The 20,619-nt window shown below is 39.6% G+C and overlaps 1 protein-coding gene across 1 annotated transcript; it reads left to right on the forward strand.

Moving 5' to 3' along the window:
- Nucleotides 1-1,684: 1,684 nt before the first annotated feature.
- LOC147504900 (uncharacterized) lies at nt 1,685-2,254 on the forward strand. The gene has a single exon (XM_086605401.1). The coding sequence runs from the start codon at nt 1,685-1,687 to the stop codon at nt 2,252-2,254; it is 570 nt and encodes a 189-aa protein (XP_086461527.1).
- Nucleotides 2,255-20,619: the final 18,365 nt, after the last annotated feature.

Here is a 20,619-nt window from a genome sequence, read left to right on the forward strand (position 1 = left end):
TCATAAACAGTGAAGTGACTGCGGACTGTCATCAGGTCAACACATTGTCCCATAAAGATCCACCTATCTTGTTCACTGAAGTTGACTATCTCAGCATCCAAAGTCCACATGAGGACGCAATGGTTACACTTCCTTTTGGTGATTATGATTTGCATCGTATATTGGTTGATTTAGGAAGTTTAACAGATGTGTTATACTATGACGCATTAAAGAAATTATAGATTCTTGACTCGGAGATGGCCGTCACTCACTCTAACTTGTATGGATTCAGCAGAGACAAAACCTTAATAGTTGGAGATGTCCAGCTACCTATAGCTACTGGTCTGGTAACCCTCATCATTAACTTTGTTGTTGTCAAAGCTAACACACCTTATCACATGATCCTGGGTAGGACTTGGCTGCATAGACTCCATGTTGTTCCCAGCACCTATCATCAATGTTTAAAATTCCCGCATAACAAAAGAATCAAGACAATCAGAGGAAATTAAGTGGCTGCCAAAACACGCTATGCTCTAGCAACTAAACAGGCCCCACTCCCTTTTGAGCCAATAGATGTGGAGTCACCTGTCAAATAGCAATTACAGTTGGATCCTCCTCTCTCGGACCTAGTCCTAAGAGAGAGGGATGATCCCCCCTCACTAGAGCCCTTAGATGAAGTGGAGATTATGGGAGGAAGCACGCCTAGAACCACTGTCATCGGCACCTTGTTGAGTTCCGGAGAGCGCTAGGCTCTAATATACTTCCTCCAAGAACACAAAGATGTATTTGCTTGGTCAATCGATGAAATCCCAGGAATTGACCCCATGTGGCATGTCATGTGCTAAATGTCCGCAGTGATGTAGTAATAGTCAAGCAGAAGCCAAGGAAAATAGGTGCTGACAGATCTAAAGCAATGAAAGCCGAAGTTCAAAAACTGAAGGCATCTAATTTTGTTAGGGAAATTAATTTCCCCACCTGAATTTCTAACATTGTCCCAGTACGTAAGAAGAATGGGTCATGGAGAATCTGTATCGACTTTACAAATCTGAACTGTGCATGTCTAAAAGACAGTTACCCTCTGCCACGAATTGACAAATTGGTGGATGCAACGGATAAACATAAATTGTTATCCTTCACAGATGGGTCATCCGGCTACAACCAGATACCATTGCATGAGGACGATCATAAGCATGCTAGTTTCACAACCGATGATGGCTTGTACTGTTATCAGGTCATGCCATTTGGACTGAAAAATGCGGGCGCCACATACCAACATTTAGTACACAAGATGTTTGAGAGGTTGATAGGCAATATTGTGGAAGTGTATGTAGACGACCTCTTGATCAAAAGCCTAAGACGTGGAGAACCACCTTTCTCACCTGAAATGAGCATTTGATATTCTGTGAGAGTATCGTATGAAACTCAACCCAACAAAATGTGCTTTTGTTGTTTCATCAGGGAATTTTTTAGGGTATCTGGTTACTAAGCGAGGAATCGAGGCAAACCCAGATTAGATTCAGGCGATTATAGAAATGCTTTTACCTAAAAACATGAAAGAGGTCCAAAAAGTCACAGGTAGGCTGGCAGCGTTGAACATGTTCATTTCCAAGAGTTTAGATAATGTAGACCTCTATTCCAATTATTGTAAAAGAATACCTCATTTGCTTGGATGGAAGACTACCAAAAAGCATTCGATCAACTCAAAATGTACTTGTGGTCACCACCAATCCTTTCCAAACTAGTTGATGGAGAAGTCCTGGGTCTTTATCTCTCTTCCTCTGACTACGGTATCAGTTCTATATTGATATGTGTGGATGAAAAGAAGGTTGAAAAGCCTGTCTATTTCTTGAGTCGAATGCTCCTACCAGCAGAAACAAGGTATCCTAAGCTCGAAAGAGTAGCGTTAGCTCTCGTTTTTGCAGCGAAGAAGTTACGACCATACTTCCAATCTCATACTATCAGAGTGATCTCAGAATACCAGTTACGATCAGTTCTGGAAATACAGAACAAGTCAAGAAGGTTAGCTAAGGGGTCTGTGCAACTGTTAGAGTATGATATAATCTACGCCCCACGAATCTCAGAGAAAGGTCAGGCACTGGCAGAATTCTTGGGATATTTCCTATTGACTTACACTGGGTACGACTCAACAATCCCGAGTTCAGATGATAGTACCCTGCCAGAATCGCCAATTGCGTGTCCAGACCCTTGGGAGCAATGCTATGGATGGCGACTATTTGTGGATGGATCTTCAAATGACAGAGGCGCAAGAATTTGAGCTGTTTTTGTTACTCCTGACAACATGCGACTGGAGAAATCCATTCGGCTAGGTTGGAATGCCTCTAACAATGAAGCAGAGTATGAGGCGCCCCTTGTTGGCCTCATAATGGCTCTCGACCTAGGCTTAACACACCTCACTCTTTTTAGTGACTCCTAGCTGGTTGTGTTTCAAGTTGATGGAGGCTATGATGCCAGAGATGAACGGATGGAAAAATACCTGGAATTTGTAAGGGGTCTTTAGAGTAAGTTCAAGAATGTTCAGTTTTATCAACTACCTCACTCAGAAAATTGACACATAGATGCACTGCATATGTTGCCTCAGTATTGAGCAACTGTGAGTCTTGCTCCATACCTATAGAGTTTCGGGACAAACCAAGCATCCATGTACCCAATGGTACCGCAGTTTGTGTTATTCTAGCCACCATACCAAGCTGGATGGATACATACAGGTCTTACCTTAAGGACAGGATACTCCCAGAGGATAGGAACATGGCAAGGCGCCTGCTGGCAAAGGTGCCAAGATTCACCCTCATTAGGGATGATCTCTATAAGAATTTGTTCCTGGGGCCTCACCTACGATGTCTCTCCCCTGACCTCCCTGAATAGGTCATTCGAGAGGTACACGAAGGAGTTTGTGGCAACCATGCTGGGGGAAAAACACTAGCTTTCAAGATCCTAAGGCAAGGGTACTTTTAGCCTTACATGCAAAAGGATACACAAGTTTTTGCCAGCAAATGTAACAAATGTCAATGAGATACTCCGCTTATCCATGCTCCTGCAACAAAATTGCACCCATTGGCCAGCCCATGGCCATTTGTGCAATGGGGAACTGACATTGTAGGACCCTTGCCACCCGCCCCTGGCAATGTCAGATTCTTACTAGTCGCGATGGACTACTTCTCTAAGTGGATAGAAGTAGTTCCCCTCATCTTCATTCGAGAGCAGGACATCAGAAAGTTCATTAGGATCAACATTGTCTGTAGGTTTAACATACCCAAGGTCATAATCTCAGATAATAAGCAGCAGTTCACTGGCGGTTCGGTAGCCAAACTCTATGAAGAGTTTCACATCACCCATCGTTTTTCAACCCCAAGGTATCCACAAGGCAATTGCCAAGCTAATGCCTCAAATAGAGTTATTTTGGATAACCGAAAACGTAAACTAGATGATGCTGAAGGGGTTGTGGGTAGAAGAATTACCTAAGGTCTTATGGGCGTACCGAACTACACCCAGACGATCCACTGATGAGTCTCCATTTTCACTGACCTATGGAACTGAAGTTGTCATTCCTCCTGAACTAGTTGCCCCCACCCAGAAATCAAACGTAGTGCACACACTAGACAATGAAGAGTTATTATGCAGATAAATGGATCTCCTAGATGAAAAGCGGGAGGGCTCCTTGTGTTTGGCTGCCAACCAGGAGACTCTGAAGAGATCATACCACAAGAAAGTCCAAACTTGGGCACTCAAATATGGAGATCTGGTCCTTCGTGAGATCATAGAGCATAATGGCAAGCTTGGGCCCAACTGGGAGGGACCCTACATCATCGATAAAGTTGGACGAACTGGTTTTTACTACTTACGCACTATTGATGTAGATGTTCTTGTCAAACCATGGAATGTAGAACACCTCCGCAAGTACTTTCAGTAAATTGTACTTGATTTCATGCTTTTTTATACATTATTTATTCTCTCCAATTATTAATGAAGTTCTTTACTTTGCAATCGAATCTCTTCCTTGCATAATCTCTTTATTTTTTATCCTCAATGGACTCCTTTAGGGAATTCGATACTCATTATCTGTTCAAGTATATTTTCCTTGGACCCAGAGATACTGTGTTTGGGGAGGCTGAACTGTATGCAAGTTCCTCTTTTCCCCATGCAGCCTGAACTGAATGCCAATTTTTTAAGTCTGAGATAATCCTCGATGGGTTAAGCCTTTCAGAAATCTAACCACAGTAACTATTTAGTAAACTATACGTCTTCCAGTTTGACTTGGAACCAGAGATAGTGTTCTTGGGAACCCGAACTATATGCCAATTGCTTGCGTTCCCATGACATCACTACAGGGGTTCCAGATCCTAGCACACAATCACTGGCCTAGAATTATGTCGGCGTGATTGCACTGAGGAAGTCTCCTTCACTGTTGTTCTAGCGATAACCTATTTATTTTTTAAATAAACAGGACCTATCATTATCAAGGCACCAAGTTACTATTGTGTAAGACATTTGGCTCCCCTGAGATGTTGTTTCTCTACTACCATTGTACTCTGTTACGGTTAAATATGAGTGGCTCCCATGATATCCTGATCAGATTCTGGTTATGCCTCTATTTAACCTGTTTAGCCTATTATGGTCACCTATTGTTATTCCAAATGAACTTTGGGGGCATCAGGAGTAGAACATACACAGTAGCTCATGTCATGATATGTTGTATAACATAGACTGTTTTAAATGTATGTGTAAATTAGAAGAGCTACAGAGCTCAATTCGTGTCATGACATATTGTATAACATAAAGTGGTTTAAATGCATGCATAAATTAGAAGAGCTGTAGAGCCCAATAAGTAAATAGTATGTGAGCAACATAGCTCAATATTACAGACCCATAGAGATATTATTTCAAAATAAATGTTTTCTAATCATAGACTGAATAGTTAAGTCTTTACTTAGCTTGTTGAGTAAAATAAATGTTTTCTAATCAATAGCACTACTTGAAACTGCACCCGCATCAAGAGCTTTTAGGCCAATATCAGGAACTGACTGTGTGGTCAGATTGACTGGGACAGTTGAGGGCTGAACAAAATATTCACCTGAAATGAGCACAAGCAAAAAAGGAAGCTAGACGACAGGCATGTCATCGTCAGTGTCTTCTTCAGAAGATGAGGAGGCATCAGGCATGACCTCATTATGAATTGCTGAGATACTGGTAGATAGGTCAGGGAATAGGTTGAAAGGGTTAGTCACTCGCCCTTGATCATCCACCTAAGAAATGTATCTAGTAGCCTCAATAGCCTCCTCAAACTTAACTTGTTTTGCTGCATTGTAGGAGTCTTTAGAAACATCAAGTACTCTTAAGGCAAAACAATTAGCATTGTTAGCAGACCGACCTCCTCTTCACCTCTTTCACCACCTTAGAATAGAACTTAGAGGTATCTACCAAGAGATCATCATATCTTTTTACATAACGAAGACGCTTATCTCTGAGATCTGATAAGAGCCCAAAACTGTAGTTTTAACCCCTTAACAATATTACTTTTAAACCAATTATGTAATTAATAAGTAAGAGTTAATACTGTTATCGTGTTCTTGTATATTTCAGGTCATTGGAGTCAAATATGTGTAGAAATGCGTCCCTTTTGCAAGATAAAGAAACAAAGGTTGGTTGCTAAGAAATTCTATGATTAAAGGCCAAGATTCAAGAAGAAAAAGCCTTTTTGAAGCCCGATCAAAGTTGAAAAGTCAAAGTCAACCCGGGTAGAAATAGCGCACAAAAGTCAGCAGAACTTCCAAAGGCTGTATCTTTGGACTCAGACCTCGGAATTGGGCCTACCTTATATCAAAACGACTGACTTGGAAAGAGCTTTCTAATGGCCCAATCAAAGGAGTAGAAGCGGACGAAAAGGCTATTGAGGTCATTTACAGCTGAAAGCCCCTTTGTGGACTGAAGTATTGGATTGCCATCATTTCATTTATCACATCTTGATTAGTTAATTCACCATCGTACTTAAATTTAATTCCATTACTCTCACGACTTTGTTAGCTTACACGAACTAGAAAACTTCACATCTAAACGACTAGGAGTGGAACAAATTCTCTACTCTAAACATATTGCATTAATAACGAAAGTAGAAAACTTTGATATATAAGGAACAAAATAGTTTTAGTTTTACTTATATTTGAGTTTCATCACTTATTCGTAGGTAAAACTATCATTTTTCCTTTTATCAAGATCCCTCTCGTAACCAGCCATAACTTCATTAGCATGAGTAATGGCCTGGCCAAGTGTCCTCATCTTGGTATTCCTACGGTTAAGCTCGCCTTGGACTTGGTTAGTCTTTGCTTGCAGTATGGTGAATTGGGAGCGCAGCTCCAAGAACTTCACTTTCCAAGAGGCAGCCTCATCATCTCCTTTCTGGGCTTTATCTAGAAACTTTCAGAGGCTGGAAATCATCTCTCTCATGTTCCTGAAACCAGCATCAAATTTCTTCTGTTTTGCTAAAAGCTGGTCAACCTGGGTCTACAGTTCCTCAACTCTTTTCTCAGCAGCTTCTTTCGCCCAGTTTAGCTCACCAGTAGCCATGTCATTAGTGGCTGTACTGGTTGAGGTTACAAAGATTGGTTCTTTCATGGGCAAGAAATTATTCACTAATTGAAAAGAATATAGAATGTGTAAGCAACACAATGAGATAAGCATGACATTGTACAGAGAAAGAATTCTTACCTTAGCAAGAGAAACAACAGATCTGTGGAATGACAGATCTAGATTACCAGTCATATTGGCTTCAGCTTTATCAACAGGAAGTCGTGTAGCTTCCAGAACTCCAAGCGCGATGTCAACATCATTAACTAAGTGTTTGTTTGTAACAGGAAGCTCATCAGGTTAGCCCCAATGCCTCATTTCCATGACCATCTCCCTTTCAAGAGAATCTGGGGATTACGGTGAGAAGAGCATATCATATCTCCTCTCCCTCCTACGTCCATCCCCAGATCGAGGAGGGGGGAGGGCAACAGTTACAGCAGTTGTCTCAATGATGCCTTTCTCCTTTCAGTCATCGGGGAAGGAGGGATTAATAGTTAATGGTACATGGTCACCAGCCTGTGCAGAGCCTAGGGGAGGGTCTAGAACTGGTAGAGGTGCAGCAACTTCTCAGAAAACTTACCAGAATTGGGAACAGTCATAAGAACCTTGAAAGATACTTCTTCGTCCACAGATAGAAGACAAAATTTGGTTCTTTTACTTGAGGGCTAAGCAGTTAAAATCAGTTTTCGAAACTAATCGGTCGAGGAGCGATATGCGATTAATCGGTTAATCGGTGATTTAATCGGTTATATCGGATGTATATATTTGATATTTTCAAAATATATATTAGTATAATCATACCAAATATTTCTAAATAGTGATCCGAGATACAACAAAAAATATCAAATTCTCATAATCACATCTAACTAGCTCAATTTTGGAGTACTACATATATGTCAAACACAAAAATTACGTTAAATATTTAAGGGTCCTGTTACTGACGGACCCCATATTGTGTTGGGCAGACCTCAAAAACAAAAATAATTATTACAAGTGTGCCATTGGTCCGAAAAAGTTGTTTTGTGTTGGGCACCTCCCAAACCAACGTGAATTTCACTTGTTGCAAACTTGCAACCTTTTCAGCCATTCTCTTCTCTTCCACCATCCTAAACCTTAAACCATGAAAACTATATCCTAACACTGACATTAAACACTAGGGCTGAATATGCATGTGACTAGGGCTGAATATGCATGTAACTAGGGCTGAATATGCATGTGTATAGTGGCCGAATGAGAAAATTCGAACACCCTAGGCTTAAACGACCCAGCTAAGTCGTTTGTTGTGCACACCAAACAGTCTGGTCACACCGTCTGGACTGAGACCAAAACGATGTTGCCATGTCGTTTGGGATTTGGACTTAGAAAAAAACTTACCGGTGTGGTCACACCGTTTGGACTAAGTCCCAAACGACTTGCCCATACCGTTTGGGACTTAGTCCAAACGATGTGGCCATGTCGTTTGGGATTTGAACTTTGAAAAAATATGAATTTCTGTTTTTTGGCCTCTTGACCGGTGTGGGCACACTATTTGGACTAAGTCCCAAACGGTGTGGGCAAGTCGTTTGGGACTTATTCCAAACGGTGTGACCTCACCGGTAAGTTTTTTTCTAAGTCCAAATCCCAAACGACATGGCCACATCGTTTTGGACTCAATCTAGATGGTGTGACCAGACCGTTTGGTGTGCACAACGAGCGACCTAGCCGGGTCGTTTAAGCCTAGGGTGTTCGAATTTTCTCATTCAGCCACTGTACACATGCATATTCAGCCCTAGTGTTTAATGTCAGTGTTAGGATATAGTTTTCATGGTTTAAGGTTTAGGATGGTAGAAGAGAAGAGAATAGAAGAGAAGAGAAGGGCTGAAAAGGTTGCAAATTTGCAACAAGTGAAATTCACGTTGGTTTGGGAGGTGCCCAACGCAAAACAACTTTTTAGGATCAATGGCACACTTGTAATAATTGTTTTTATTTTTGGGGTTTGCCCAACACAATATGGGGTCCGTTAGTAACAAATACCATATTTAAAGGAATAAGAGGATTGAGAAGCGATAATATTTATTAGAGAGATAATACAATAATTTGTATATTTAACTTTTGTTAAGGAGGGGAAAATAAGTAAACTCTTAGCTTTTTGTATTGATTGAGTTCTATTATTATTAATACGGTTTAGGAATCTAATTCGTTAATTTTACGTATTTTTTTGGATGGGAAACCGATATTTTCAATAATTTTTTTCGGCAAAAAGGCAGTTTTCACCCTCGAACTTGTCAAGTTTTATCACTTAGCCCCCTAAACTTCACTTCAGGCAATTTTAACCCTGTACTTATAAAACGTATCCAGCTCCATTTTTCCAGTTCATTTTCGGCACCTGAAGAGTGACGTGGAATTATATTTTCTGACGTGGCAAAATTAGAATTTGACACATGGCAAAATTAGAAATTCCACGTCATAAAATATAATTCCACGTCACTCCTCGTCATTCTTCAGGTGCCGAAAATGAACCGAAAATATGAAGGTGGATACGTTTTACAAGTTCAGGGTTAAAATTGCCTAAACTGAACTTTAGGGGGGTAACTGGTAAAACCTGACAAGTTTGAGGGTGAAATATGCCAATTTGCCTTTTTTTTCTCAGTTTAGTGAGAAATCGGTCATCTCGGCCGATTAATCGGTCAATTCAGTGATTAAATTGGTTCAGTGAAAAAAGTAAAAAAATTGGTAAAAACTAATCGGTTTACGAGTGATACACAATTAATCGGCCGATTAATCTGATATTCGTAGCATAGCTTGAGGGTGCAGCATCAGGAGCACGACCAAAATCAGTTCTCTTTGACTTTGAAAGGTTAGACGCGCGTACTTCCCTCTTAAAATTACTAGCAGCCAAAAGTTTGTGAGGCATTTCAGGGCCCCTTCCACCAGTGATTACACAATCATCAGTGACACCAGGCTCCTAAACTATGCCCGATATAGCAGCATCACAGGAAGTCATGAAAGAACTCTTCTTTTTGCGGTTTCCTTTTCTTCTAGTACTGAGAGAAGATTCATCCTGAACTAGAGGAGGAAAACCAGCATCTTGATCCATAGGAGGAGGGAGTACTTTGCACTCATAGTTCACAGTATTAATCCCAAATAGAGAAAAGCCGGGGTCAAGTGCCAGCAGTTCCTTAGCAGACATGTTGAAATACTCAAGGAGGCAGGTGGGATCAGGAACTACCACCCAAGGCATCCTCTGGTCTTTGGAGATCTTGTTGATGAAATCCACGGTAACAACATCAGTTGCAGAAAGTTGGTTCCATAGGGAGGAGTCATCTAAAGAATAATAACAAAAACACTCAATTGAAAGCACTTATGGATGATTTGTAAAATTCATGAGAAAATATACTTACTGGTCAGGGCATGAGTATGTTTTCTAGGAATAGGGATCCCCACTGGCTCTCTATCATCATCTTGAGGATGAACGTCCCACTCACCACCCAACACCCGAATGTGGTGATTAGCCCAACCATCATCACTGTGTTTCCCCTCGAAGAAGATGATTGGAGCGTTCTTGTCTCTGGTTATAAGGTAGTAGTAAGACTGGTCCCGAATGCGACGGACATCATAAAAATACCCAAACACTTATCGATTCAAGACAAATCCATGTTTCTTTGCCAGTATGGCAGAGTACATGACAGTTCTGTAGAACATGGGCGCTGTTTGACTCAAGGCAAGATTGAAGTGAATTAAACACTCCCTCAACAATGGGTGGAGAGGAAGAGTGAGACCAGCCCTAAGTTGACCTATTGTGACGAGCGCAACCTCCTTGCAGGCAAATTCATTAGATAATCTCCCCCACTTAAGCCCGATATTATAAGGGATATAAAATTTCTCTTTGATCAGTTATAGGGAAGAGAGATCCCTGAAGTTGATAAGTGACCAATTGGGATTCGTCATGATTAGAGAAGAAAAAAGTTTGAATCTTTAGTTTAAACCCTAGCGAGAGAACGAAAGGTTCAGTATACAGAGAAGGCTAGCTAAAGAGATAATTAGGACTCTCGCTCTCATCTAAAACTCTTTATATATGAATAAGATGAATGGTTGAGATTGTCAAAAGCACTGCATCTTTTCTGGATGGAACAGCCATTATTACCTTTTTTCAGGAAACGGCATGTCTACTTAAGCCGTCATTTCAGAACCTTAATTAGGTAAGACCATAAGCAGTTGCGAGAACTGTTTATGGAAAAAATTCTCGCACCAAAAGCAGTGTCGCTTCGAATGCCCACGTGCTAGATGGTATGAGAGGGGACATCTGTAAGGGGGATTTCCCGTCAATAGCTAAAGGACACATGAACAGGGAATGACCTGGAACTATAAATACCCAGAATGAGACAAGAACCACCGGATTGATTCTGGGTATAAGTAATCCTGTGTTTATCATGAGTGTTTCATAAACATGTGCTAGTCACGTGACAGGCCACCTCGGAGATAATAGTTAGCCAAGTTATTAGGAACTGATATAGACGGTTCTTGAACAGAAGGAAACTGATGAGGGAAGTCCTTGATGATAAGTGATAAGAGCCCAAAACTGTAGTTTTAACCCTTTAACAATATTGCTTTTAGACCGATTATGTGATTAATAAATAAGAGTTAGTGTTGTTTACGTGATTTTATATATTTCAGGCATTGGAGTCAATTATGTACAGAAATGTATCCCTTTTGCGAGATAAAAGAGCAAAGGTTGGTTGCTAAGAAGTTCTATGATTAAAGGCCAAGATTCAAGGAGAAAAAGTCTTTGTAAAGCTTGGTCAAAGCTGAAAAGTCAAAGTCAACACGGGTAGAAATAGCGCATAAAAGTCAGCAGAATTTCCGAAGGCCGTATCTTTGGACTCAAACCTCGGAATTGGGCCTATCATATGTCAAAACGACCGGATCAGAAAGGGCTTTCTAATGGTTTAAGACTTGACCCAATTAGAGGAGCAAAAGTAGATGAAAAAGCTATTATAGTAATTTCCAGCAGAGAAACCTTTTTTGGACCGAAGTAATCAAGTTTTGGGCTAGATTTTATGGCCCAAAATATGGGTCCAAAGCCCATGCACGAATTTGTAGACCTAGCCTCTTCTATATAAAGAGGACTAAGGCCAAACTCTTATGGATATCCTAGATTAGATAAATAATATAGATTAGTCTTAATTAATTAGTCAGTACTTAGTTTTTAATACAGTTTTGAATCATTAGACTCTTTTTTCATTAGATTAATAAAGTAATTTTACATTTCTTCAAGGAAGTCCTCTTCTTATTCATTTATTGATGATAGTTAGATGAATAAAAGCTAAAACCTCCATAAGAGGGGTTTAGGGAAGCTTTGATGAAAACTTAATTGTGTTAGTGTAGAAGTAGTTGTAATAATCTATTCCACTCTAGAAGGTAATTAATTTGCCATGAGAATGGATTTAAATTGCCTCACATACTAATTATTAGTTGGTAGAGATTGCCATGAATAATTAGGGATTAGAAAGACCCAATCTTTATGTGAAAATATATTGATTCGGATTACAACAAATCTATGCTAGTTTATTAAGTTGAATTCAAGGTGGAATCAAAATCCTCCTAATTCCTTCCCATATTCGCATCGTAGTATTGAATTGCCGTAGTATAAATTACATCATTTCTATTAGTATTAAATCACCGTCGTAGCATAATTTCATTACATTACTCTCATCAATTTTGTTAGAATTATATGAACTAGGAAACGTTATATCTAAACGAGCTAGGAGTGGAACGAATTCTCTATTCCAATTATATTCGGATTCACGAGAGTATAAGTTTGATCAATAGCGTAAACAGCTGTTAGTTTTACTTATTCATAGCATTACTAGTTAAGAGTAGGTAAAACTAATGTTTTTATATTTATCAAATGGCGCCCCTACCATCTTAGTTTTGTTTAAATTCATTTCCTTTAGTATTGTTAATCCTACCAAAATTCTATTAAACCACCCACCCTTGTTTGGTTATATTTGTGTTTGTTTGGCTTGGAAACTAATTTTTTCGCAGGAATACAAAGAGCACGCCCCGCGCCCTTCTTAGCCAAATTCCAAGCGCGCCCTGCGCTAATGTGCCTAGACATCATCCAAGGCAAGAGTATGCCCCGCACCCATTTCAGACCAATTTGAAGGGTGCCCCGCACCTAAGTGCCTGGACATCGTCCAAGACAAGAGCGCACCTCGCGCCCTACTTAGGCTAATTCCAAGCACACCCCGCGTGCTTTTCTGAATAAGCCCGATTTCACAGGTTAGTTCAAACTTTCATTTGTTCAAGTCATTCAGTGTTGCTATCTTCTTGAATACACTGAAATTGCGTATACAAGACGCTATTCAAATGCGTAGCAAGGAGACATTCAAGTACTCCTTCTTCCACTCCTCACCTCTCCTGTTAGAGGATTTATTCTAGCATATCAGGGTTGTTTTGACTGATGTCGTATTTCTTTAACATTGGACTTAGCCTTGCATGAGATTAAGGACAGGTAAAGAAAAAATGTCTAACATGATCTATCGTGAACGTCAGCGCACACACCTATCTAGTATACCACACACTACACCTGAATCAATGGCTGAAGAAACAAAGACTCCTCTCTCTGACTTTTACAAAGCCCTAAACGATAGCCTCAAGTCTTGCATCGTTCTTGCAGACCCAGTGGGGGATTTTCGTATCCCCCCAAATATATTTAATTTGTTACCAGTTTTTCATGGTTTAGACCATGAGAAGCCTTATCAGCATATGCGTAGGATTGAACAAGTTCTTACCACATTCCATCATCCTATGGTAGGCACAGAACAAATTAAAACTGAGGGTGTTTCCTTTCACCCTAGCTGACAAGGCGACATCTTGGTTAACTGCCCAAGCGCCTAATTCTGTGGACTCATGGGCCAAACTTGTTCAATTGTTTATGGAATAGTTTTACCCACCATTAAAGACTGATGAAATGCTTCAAAAGATTCATTTCTTCCGCTAGAATCCTCATGAATCCTTTTCAGAGGACTGAAATCGGTTCATTGATCTTCTCATTGAGTGTCCACATCATAACCTTGCGAAAGACACGCTAGTTCATGCCTTTTTCAAAGGGCTTTTACACCACCATAAGGAGGTTCTTGATATAATGAATGAGGGTAGTTTCCTTAGTAAAAGATCCTCATAGGCTTATAGGGGGGGGGGGGTGGTTAGTAACGATATCCCCTGCTCCGCTAGTTCTTCTTCAACAGTTAAGGCTGCCAGTATGTTTGAGATTAATTCTGATCCTGAGCTTAAAAATTTAATCGAATCTCTCACTAAAAAGGTAGAAGCTATTTCTGTTCAACAAAAGCCTACCCCTGCCATGAATGTCAACTCTATTCCATGTAATTTCTGTTTGAGTCCTACGCATCCCAACTCCTATTGTCCTCTACTCTATGAACAACCATCCACACAGCCGGACAATATTTGTTCCATTAATAACAAACCTAACACACCTTGGCCACAAAACCCCAACTTCGGTTGGCGAAATAATCAACAAGTTACACCTCCAGGGTTTAATAATCAAAATGTTAGGCCAACGAACAACTACAACCAATCTCCACCATGACAAGAACAAGGACAAGGTAATTATAATAATTATAATAATAATAATTATAATGCTAATAAAGGTATCGTTCCGGTTAATAATAACTATCACAACCCACCTATTAATAATCAACGTGAGATAGTTCCTGTCACACCACCTGTAACAACCACTCCTCCACAACTGGATCATTTCGACGCCTTCATGCAAACCCAACAATAGATTTTACAGTCCATCCAACTTTCCTTATAGCAGTTAATCCAAGAGAAAGTACAACCAAAAGGTGTGTTTCCAGGTCAAGCTATACCTAATCCTAAAACACCAAACACAGCCTTTGAGATAAACGGTAATACTAGTAATGAAAATGCAAACGTAGGTGAGTTAAATGCTATCACCACCCTCCGTTTTGGCAGAGTGGTTAATAACGTCGTAACTATGCCCGTTGTTACACCACCTATAGTCATAACAAATGAAAACTTACTAGATATTGAACTAGAAACTGAAGATCCTACTCCTGTAGAGGTACCAGTTAAACAACAACCTAAAAAACAAAAGGCCAAGGTTAAACATCCTGTTGATCCATATGCTAAATATAGAGAGAAACCACTGTTTCTCCAGAGATTAGCCATGTTAAACAAGGATACAAATTTTGATGAGATTAGGGAAGTTTTTAAAAATCTAACGATAAACCTACATTTTCTCGAAGCTATTAAAAAGTTACCACAACATGCTAAGTTTCTAAAAGAGTTGTGCATTACTAGGCGTAAAACAAATATTCCTAAAGACGCCTTTTTAACTGAATAGTTTCCAACTTTATTCAAACATAATGGTATCGTTAAGTACAAGGACCCTGGTCGTCCTATTGTATAATGCACCTTAGGGGATACTCACATGACAACTGCTCTATTAGACTTTGGGGCGAGTGTTAACTTACTCCCTTATTATCTCTATAAACAAATAGGTCTACAAGAGATGCAACCAACTAAAATGACGTTGTAATTAGTTGATCGCTATTAAGTATCCTAAGGGTGTGGTTGAAAACGTGTTGGTTAAGGTTAAAATTTTTTATTACCCAGCCGACTTCGTGATCCTCAACACAGAAGTCACTAACAACTTTTTTCCTATCATTTTAGAGTGTCCCTTCTTGGCTACTGCCAATGCGCTCATAAACTGCCGCGATGGTTCGATGTCTTTGTCCTTTGATCATCTTTTTGTTGAGGTAAATGTTTTTAAAATGATGGAACAGTTCCCAGATACGAGTGTCGATGGAGAGGTTAGTATGATCGAGAGCTTAGCTCAATATTATTTTGACAACACGTTTCCTGATAATCAGATGCACCAATTTCTTTCCTTCGAAAGTTCCAACATTGACGCCATGACAGAAGAAGAATTTTTCACCCAATATCCCAATGATTCTTCTAATCCACCTATTGAAGAATGTCTTGCATATCTAAAAACTTCTGATGATATAGACCTGAGAGCCCTAGCTGAGCACCATTCACCCACCTCACATTATCCTATCACTCATTCATCTTCCGTCAATGTTCCCTGCCCTCCACCTTTTCAAAGGAACCTTGAGTTTGCACTTGACCCTCTTGTTTCTCCTGTGCTTCATCATTTTCTAAACTCTACTAGTAAGAAACTACTACCTAAAGTGCTAGATATCTTCATTTTCAGATGTGTGATAATATACCAACCCATGCCACAAGTAAGTTTTATGCTAAAACCACATTCTCATTTTGTCTATTCCTTACTTCTAAAATTCATCCATATCCACCACATTTTCCATAACCATCCATTTTTTCACGATCATTCACTTGGCCACCCTTTCATTGGTGGAAAAAGAAGACTTTGCATGCTAGGTTAGGTTCTAGATCTATCAATATTCACTCTCATCCCGCTAGGCCACGTTTTGGGAAATCATGGTGCTTAGTTGTGTTTGGTGTGTGTTTCCTGTGATCATTATTTATGGAAAGACCCACAATTATTTCGGTTGTTGATATATGGTAAACTGCATATTCATTATATATAAATTTATATATATGTTTTAGATAAAGTCTCGAGTATTTGACTATAAAAGACTTATTTTATTCTTCGGTGTACTCCATTCCAATCTTATATTTTGGTAAGTACACCATTAATGTAATCGGGCCCTCCCTTTGGAGTGTGTGGCTATAACTACTGGATCTTAAGTCCATGTTTAACATAATTAACGTTTTCCACTCTTGCATGTTTTCTTAGTTTTTGAGTCATGTTTATTTATGGTGTGAATTATGTCTTTATTGCTTTATTATTTTTCCTTATATTAATCCGTATTCATGAAAAAAAAATAAAAAAATAAAAAAATAATAATAAAGAAAACTATAAAAATAGTAAGCTAGTAAGTTTTGAGAATCTGACGTTAAAAGACCCACGTTTCTAAACAAATTTTTTAAACCATGTTGTCTAAAATGTGTTTGGGGGTGGGGTGTTTGGTCTTTCCTTTTCTTGATCTATCAACTTCCTATTATTGTTGTTTATGCCGTTTAGTCGTATTTTGATTCAGGTTGATAATATATATAAATTTAGATTTCAATTGTTCGCATAACTTATGTCATTCACGCACTTCGAGGTATTTTCCATCTTTTTATATGTCAACCATGGTTAGATTAGAGTGTTTTATGGATAGTTGGATTGGAAATTATCTGCTGATCGTTTTCATAGCTCATTCGCAAAAATCGGACTGTTAACGAATCGAGAATTTCAGTTTTAAGTTTGCGCGCATAAAGATAGAATGGGCATTTTTCGAATTTGTTTGGGCTTGGGCCCAAAAACCTTGTATGCACGTGCTTCACACGTGTTTATCCATCACCCTCAAGGAGAAACCCTTGACAAGTTCTCCTCCATCTTGATGCCTTCATTAACGAAACACCAAACCATAAAAAAAAAAAAAAAAAAACAAAACAAAACAAAACCACCGATTCTTATAACTCCAATTTAACAACTCCACTCCAATTTCGCTATTCCAAATCATCTTTTCCATCTCCACCTCCATTAAACCACCAAAAACACAACATCCATCGCACACCCACGCCATTCAAACCACAATTTGATTCCTTGTTTCAATACCTCTCCTCCACCTTACCCTAATACGAAAAAATGACCCAAAAACGAAAAATTCTCCCCGAACAAGTTTTTACATCAGACTATTTTGCACCATTTTACAATGATGAGATGAGGCATTGGAGTTGGCGGATTTTCTGGTATACGAAGAATGATTTTTACCATTCAGATTTAGTTTTGAATTTTTACAAGAAGAAGGAGATCAAAGGTCAGAGGATTTTTATTAAGGTGAATGGTGCGAGGAGAGAAGTGTGTACGGGTATGTTGGGTAGGATTCTATGCGTTGAGCCAAGATGTAATCTCGTAGTCACAGTACAGGAATCGCAGTGGGGTGGAATAGAGCCATTGATGAGAGAGACTGTTTTGGGAAGGGAGTACAATGCGAGATCGCATTGTGTTCGACAATTGTCTCTAAGAACCAACCAACTAGCTGTAGCTCAGTGGGTTGGTAAGAACATCATTGGCACCTCAAAAGTTAGTGATATCAGTTTGAACTGTCTGCACGTTCTGTGAGTATTGCAGGAGAATAGGTATGATTTTTGCTTCTTCGACTTTGTGTTAAATATCATTAGAGGCGTTGGAAGCCATTTTGCACCCTACCCTGCATTGATTACTAAGCTCATGCTTTATTTGGAGTCGTTCCGAAAACTAATCGGATTATGTTGAAGTTGCATTCAAATGCGAAGATTTGTTCATAATATATTCAGAAGACGTGGTGGTTGCCTGAAGATAGGGTTGTTGATTCGGATGATGATGAGAAAGATACGACATGTTTTGAGGCCGATACCTTGGAAAAGGCCACTTCTAATGGAGAATGCATGGCATTGATTCATCGTGGCCTGGGTTCCCTTAATACAATTTGTGTGGATTTGCAGACTAGGCAGGTTAACATCCATCAGAATTTTAAGGAGCTCAGTGCTAGTAACCGAGAGCTCCAGGCTACCATGGAGACCCTAGTCCAGCGAGATAAGGAGCGTGAGGAATCTATGAATGCATATCTAGAGAGTCAGCGGAAGTTCCAAGTGGAAGTTCTATGACGCTTGCCACCTTATCAGAGTTCTACTTTTGACGAGTTTGAGAGGCATGAGTGTCGTCGACGCAGGACTGATGACTCAGAACCATCCTCATCTCGTGGATTGTAGTTTAGTTGTATTGTGTTTAGGAATTTTCCCCTATTTTTAGTAGAAGTTTATTTTTAGTTGTTTAGTTAAGTAGTTCATTTTGGATTATGTAATTGTTGTTGAACATTTGGTTGTTAGTTGATTTTTATGTTTAATTAAATTTTTGTCCACGCATGCTATTGTTTATCCTAAAGCCCACCTTCCCGATTTGTTTGGGGGTGGCATTAATGGTTCAGCATTGTTTTGTTTACTCTATCCACTGTTTTGGATGTATTTGTTGTAAGTTTGTGAGAATATGACTATGTGAGAATGCTACTATTTTGGTATAGCTTGGATTAGCTAGTGTTGTAGTGGTGAAAATTTTAAGGGATGGAATTGGAAGGTTGCTAGTTTAAATTCAAACCATTAAGCTTTTAGGTTTGTTTTTGGAATAATGAATCTGGTCTATTTTCGTTTTGGTTTTAGAAATATTCTGTTTCGATCAAGTTGCCTTAACAATCTGGGCAACTTGTGGGACTTGATTAAGAAACTAAACCTCTATAAATACTTGGTTCACTCTACACTCCACACCACACCTCTCACCTTGCACCTCTCCTTGTTATCTTTCACTTTTCTTTTTCACTTTTCAAGTTAGAGCACCCAGAGTATACGGAGCGTGCCCCGCGCCCTAGGTTGCTTATTCCTGAGCGCGCCCCGCCCTCAAGTGCTTGAAAGTCGAGCAAGACAGGAGCGCGACCCTCACCTTGGCCTTTGCCGTTAGTTTCACTTCTAATTTTTTGTGGATTTTTCCGAGGTTGTTTCTAGTAGTCTTAGAGTGTATTTGTTGAAATTAACTCTCCTGCACTCATACCGGAGCAGTCTTTTGAAGATTTGTTCCGGAGCGACACCTGTGGAGGATGGTTCTGCGATAGAATTGTGCAGTCAAGATGGCAGCATCTACTGGTAAGTCCTGATGACTTGTATTCACCTCAACTTACTGAATATTTCTATAATAATTCAAAGTTCTTTTGTCAACCAGATGGAGAACAAGTGTTCTCTGTCGTAGTTAATGATACGACAATGGATTTCAGCAAGTTTTTGGTTGCTTTTGTTATGGGAATGCCTATGCCTATTCCTACAAACTCATGGGGATATCTGACTAATAATGCATACCTTTATAACTATGAGTATTTTCACGAGACTTATGGTGGAAAGGTTTTTCGTGTAATGGACCGAGGGTAGTATAACGTAGCCCTTGGTAGCCTGTCCCTGAACGTAGGCCTTACCATGTTTTTCATTATGATGAATATTTTAGGGGATTGGTAGTTTACTTCTGCGAATAATACCGCTGGTGATGTTTTCCTTGCTTTAGCTGAGGGACGTTTCCTATATGACATTCCCAAGGTTTTAGTGGCTAGTCTAGCTAGAGGCCATAGTATGAGGCATAAGTACCTGCTTATGCCTGTTTTGGTTTGTCGTATCATGTGCTGTTTTTTCCTTGATTTCTGTACCCGCTACACGGATTGGGATGGGGTTGAAATTATAAGACCCACTAATTGTGTTGTTCGTTCGTTTCGTGTTATGACTTGGCCGATATGGAGGGTACAACCTCAATAGGTTGCTCCTTACACCCGATCAGACCGAGTAACATTTAACAGGTTAGCACGGGTTAATGATACATGGAGAAAGGCTTGGCAAGTTATCATGGTGTGGCAAGACGCAAAAGAACCTCGCTTCTACGTAGAAGAGGATGATGATGCCTAAATACTAGATATGAGGTGAGTTTTAGTTTTATTTTTGTTCATGTCTGCTTATGTCCCAAACAGTTTACTTCTTTGTAACCCCATAACGGGTGGAACTCATATAGAGTTGCGTCTGTTTTATTTATCTATGTTAGTATGTTTTAACTTTGTTTTGCCGTTCAGATCACTACCCTTTGGTTATGTCGTTCTTTAGTTATGGTAGAAGCCACCACCCTTTCAGGTTTTGTAATTTTTGGTTGCTGCACAAAGATTTCCAGGCTTCTCTCAAGGAGTGTTGGCATATACCAGAACATGGTAGCCCACCATTCATGTTAACAAGGAAATTGAAAAGTTTAAAGGCAGTGTTAAAAGGTTGGGCAAGATCCTTGAGCAATGATATTCAGAGGATGGTCGAAGAAGCAAGAAAGCAACTCCAGTCAGTGCAAGATTTGTTACATCGGAATCCGTTCGACTGTTCCCTTAGTGCTCAAGAGTTTGAGTTGCGAGACAAGCTATGTAGCTTGATTAAAATGGAGGAAGTAGACATTTTTCA

This window comes from Coptis chinensis, chromosome 4 (assembly GCF_015680905.1).
Source record: "Coptis chinensis isolate HL-2020 chromosome 4, ASM1568090v1, whole genome shotgun sequence".
Classification (NCBI taxonomy): domain Eukaryota; kingdom Viridiplantae; phylum Streptophyta; class Magnoliopsida; order Ranunculales; family Ranunculaceae; genus Coptis; species Coptis chinensis.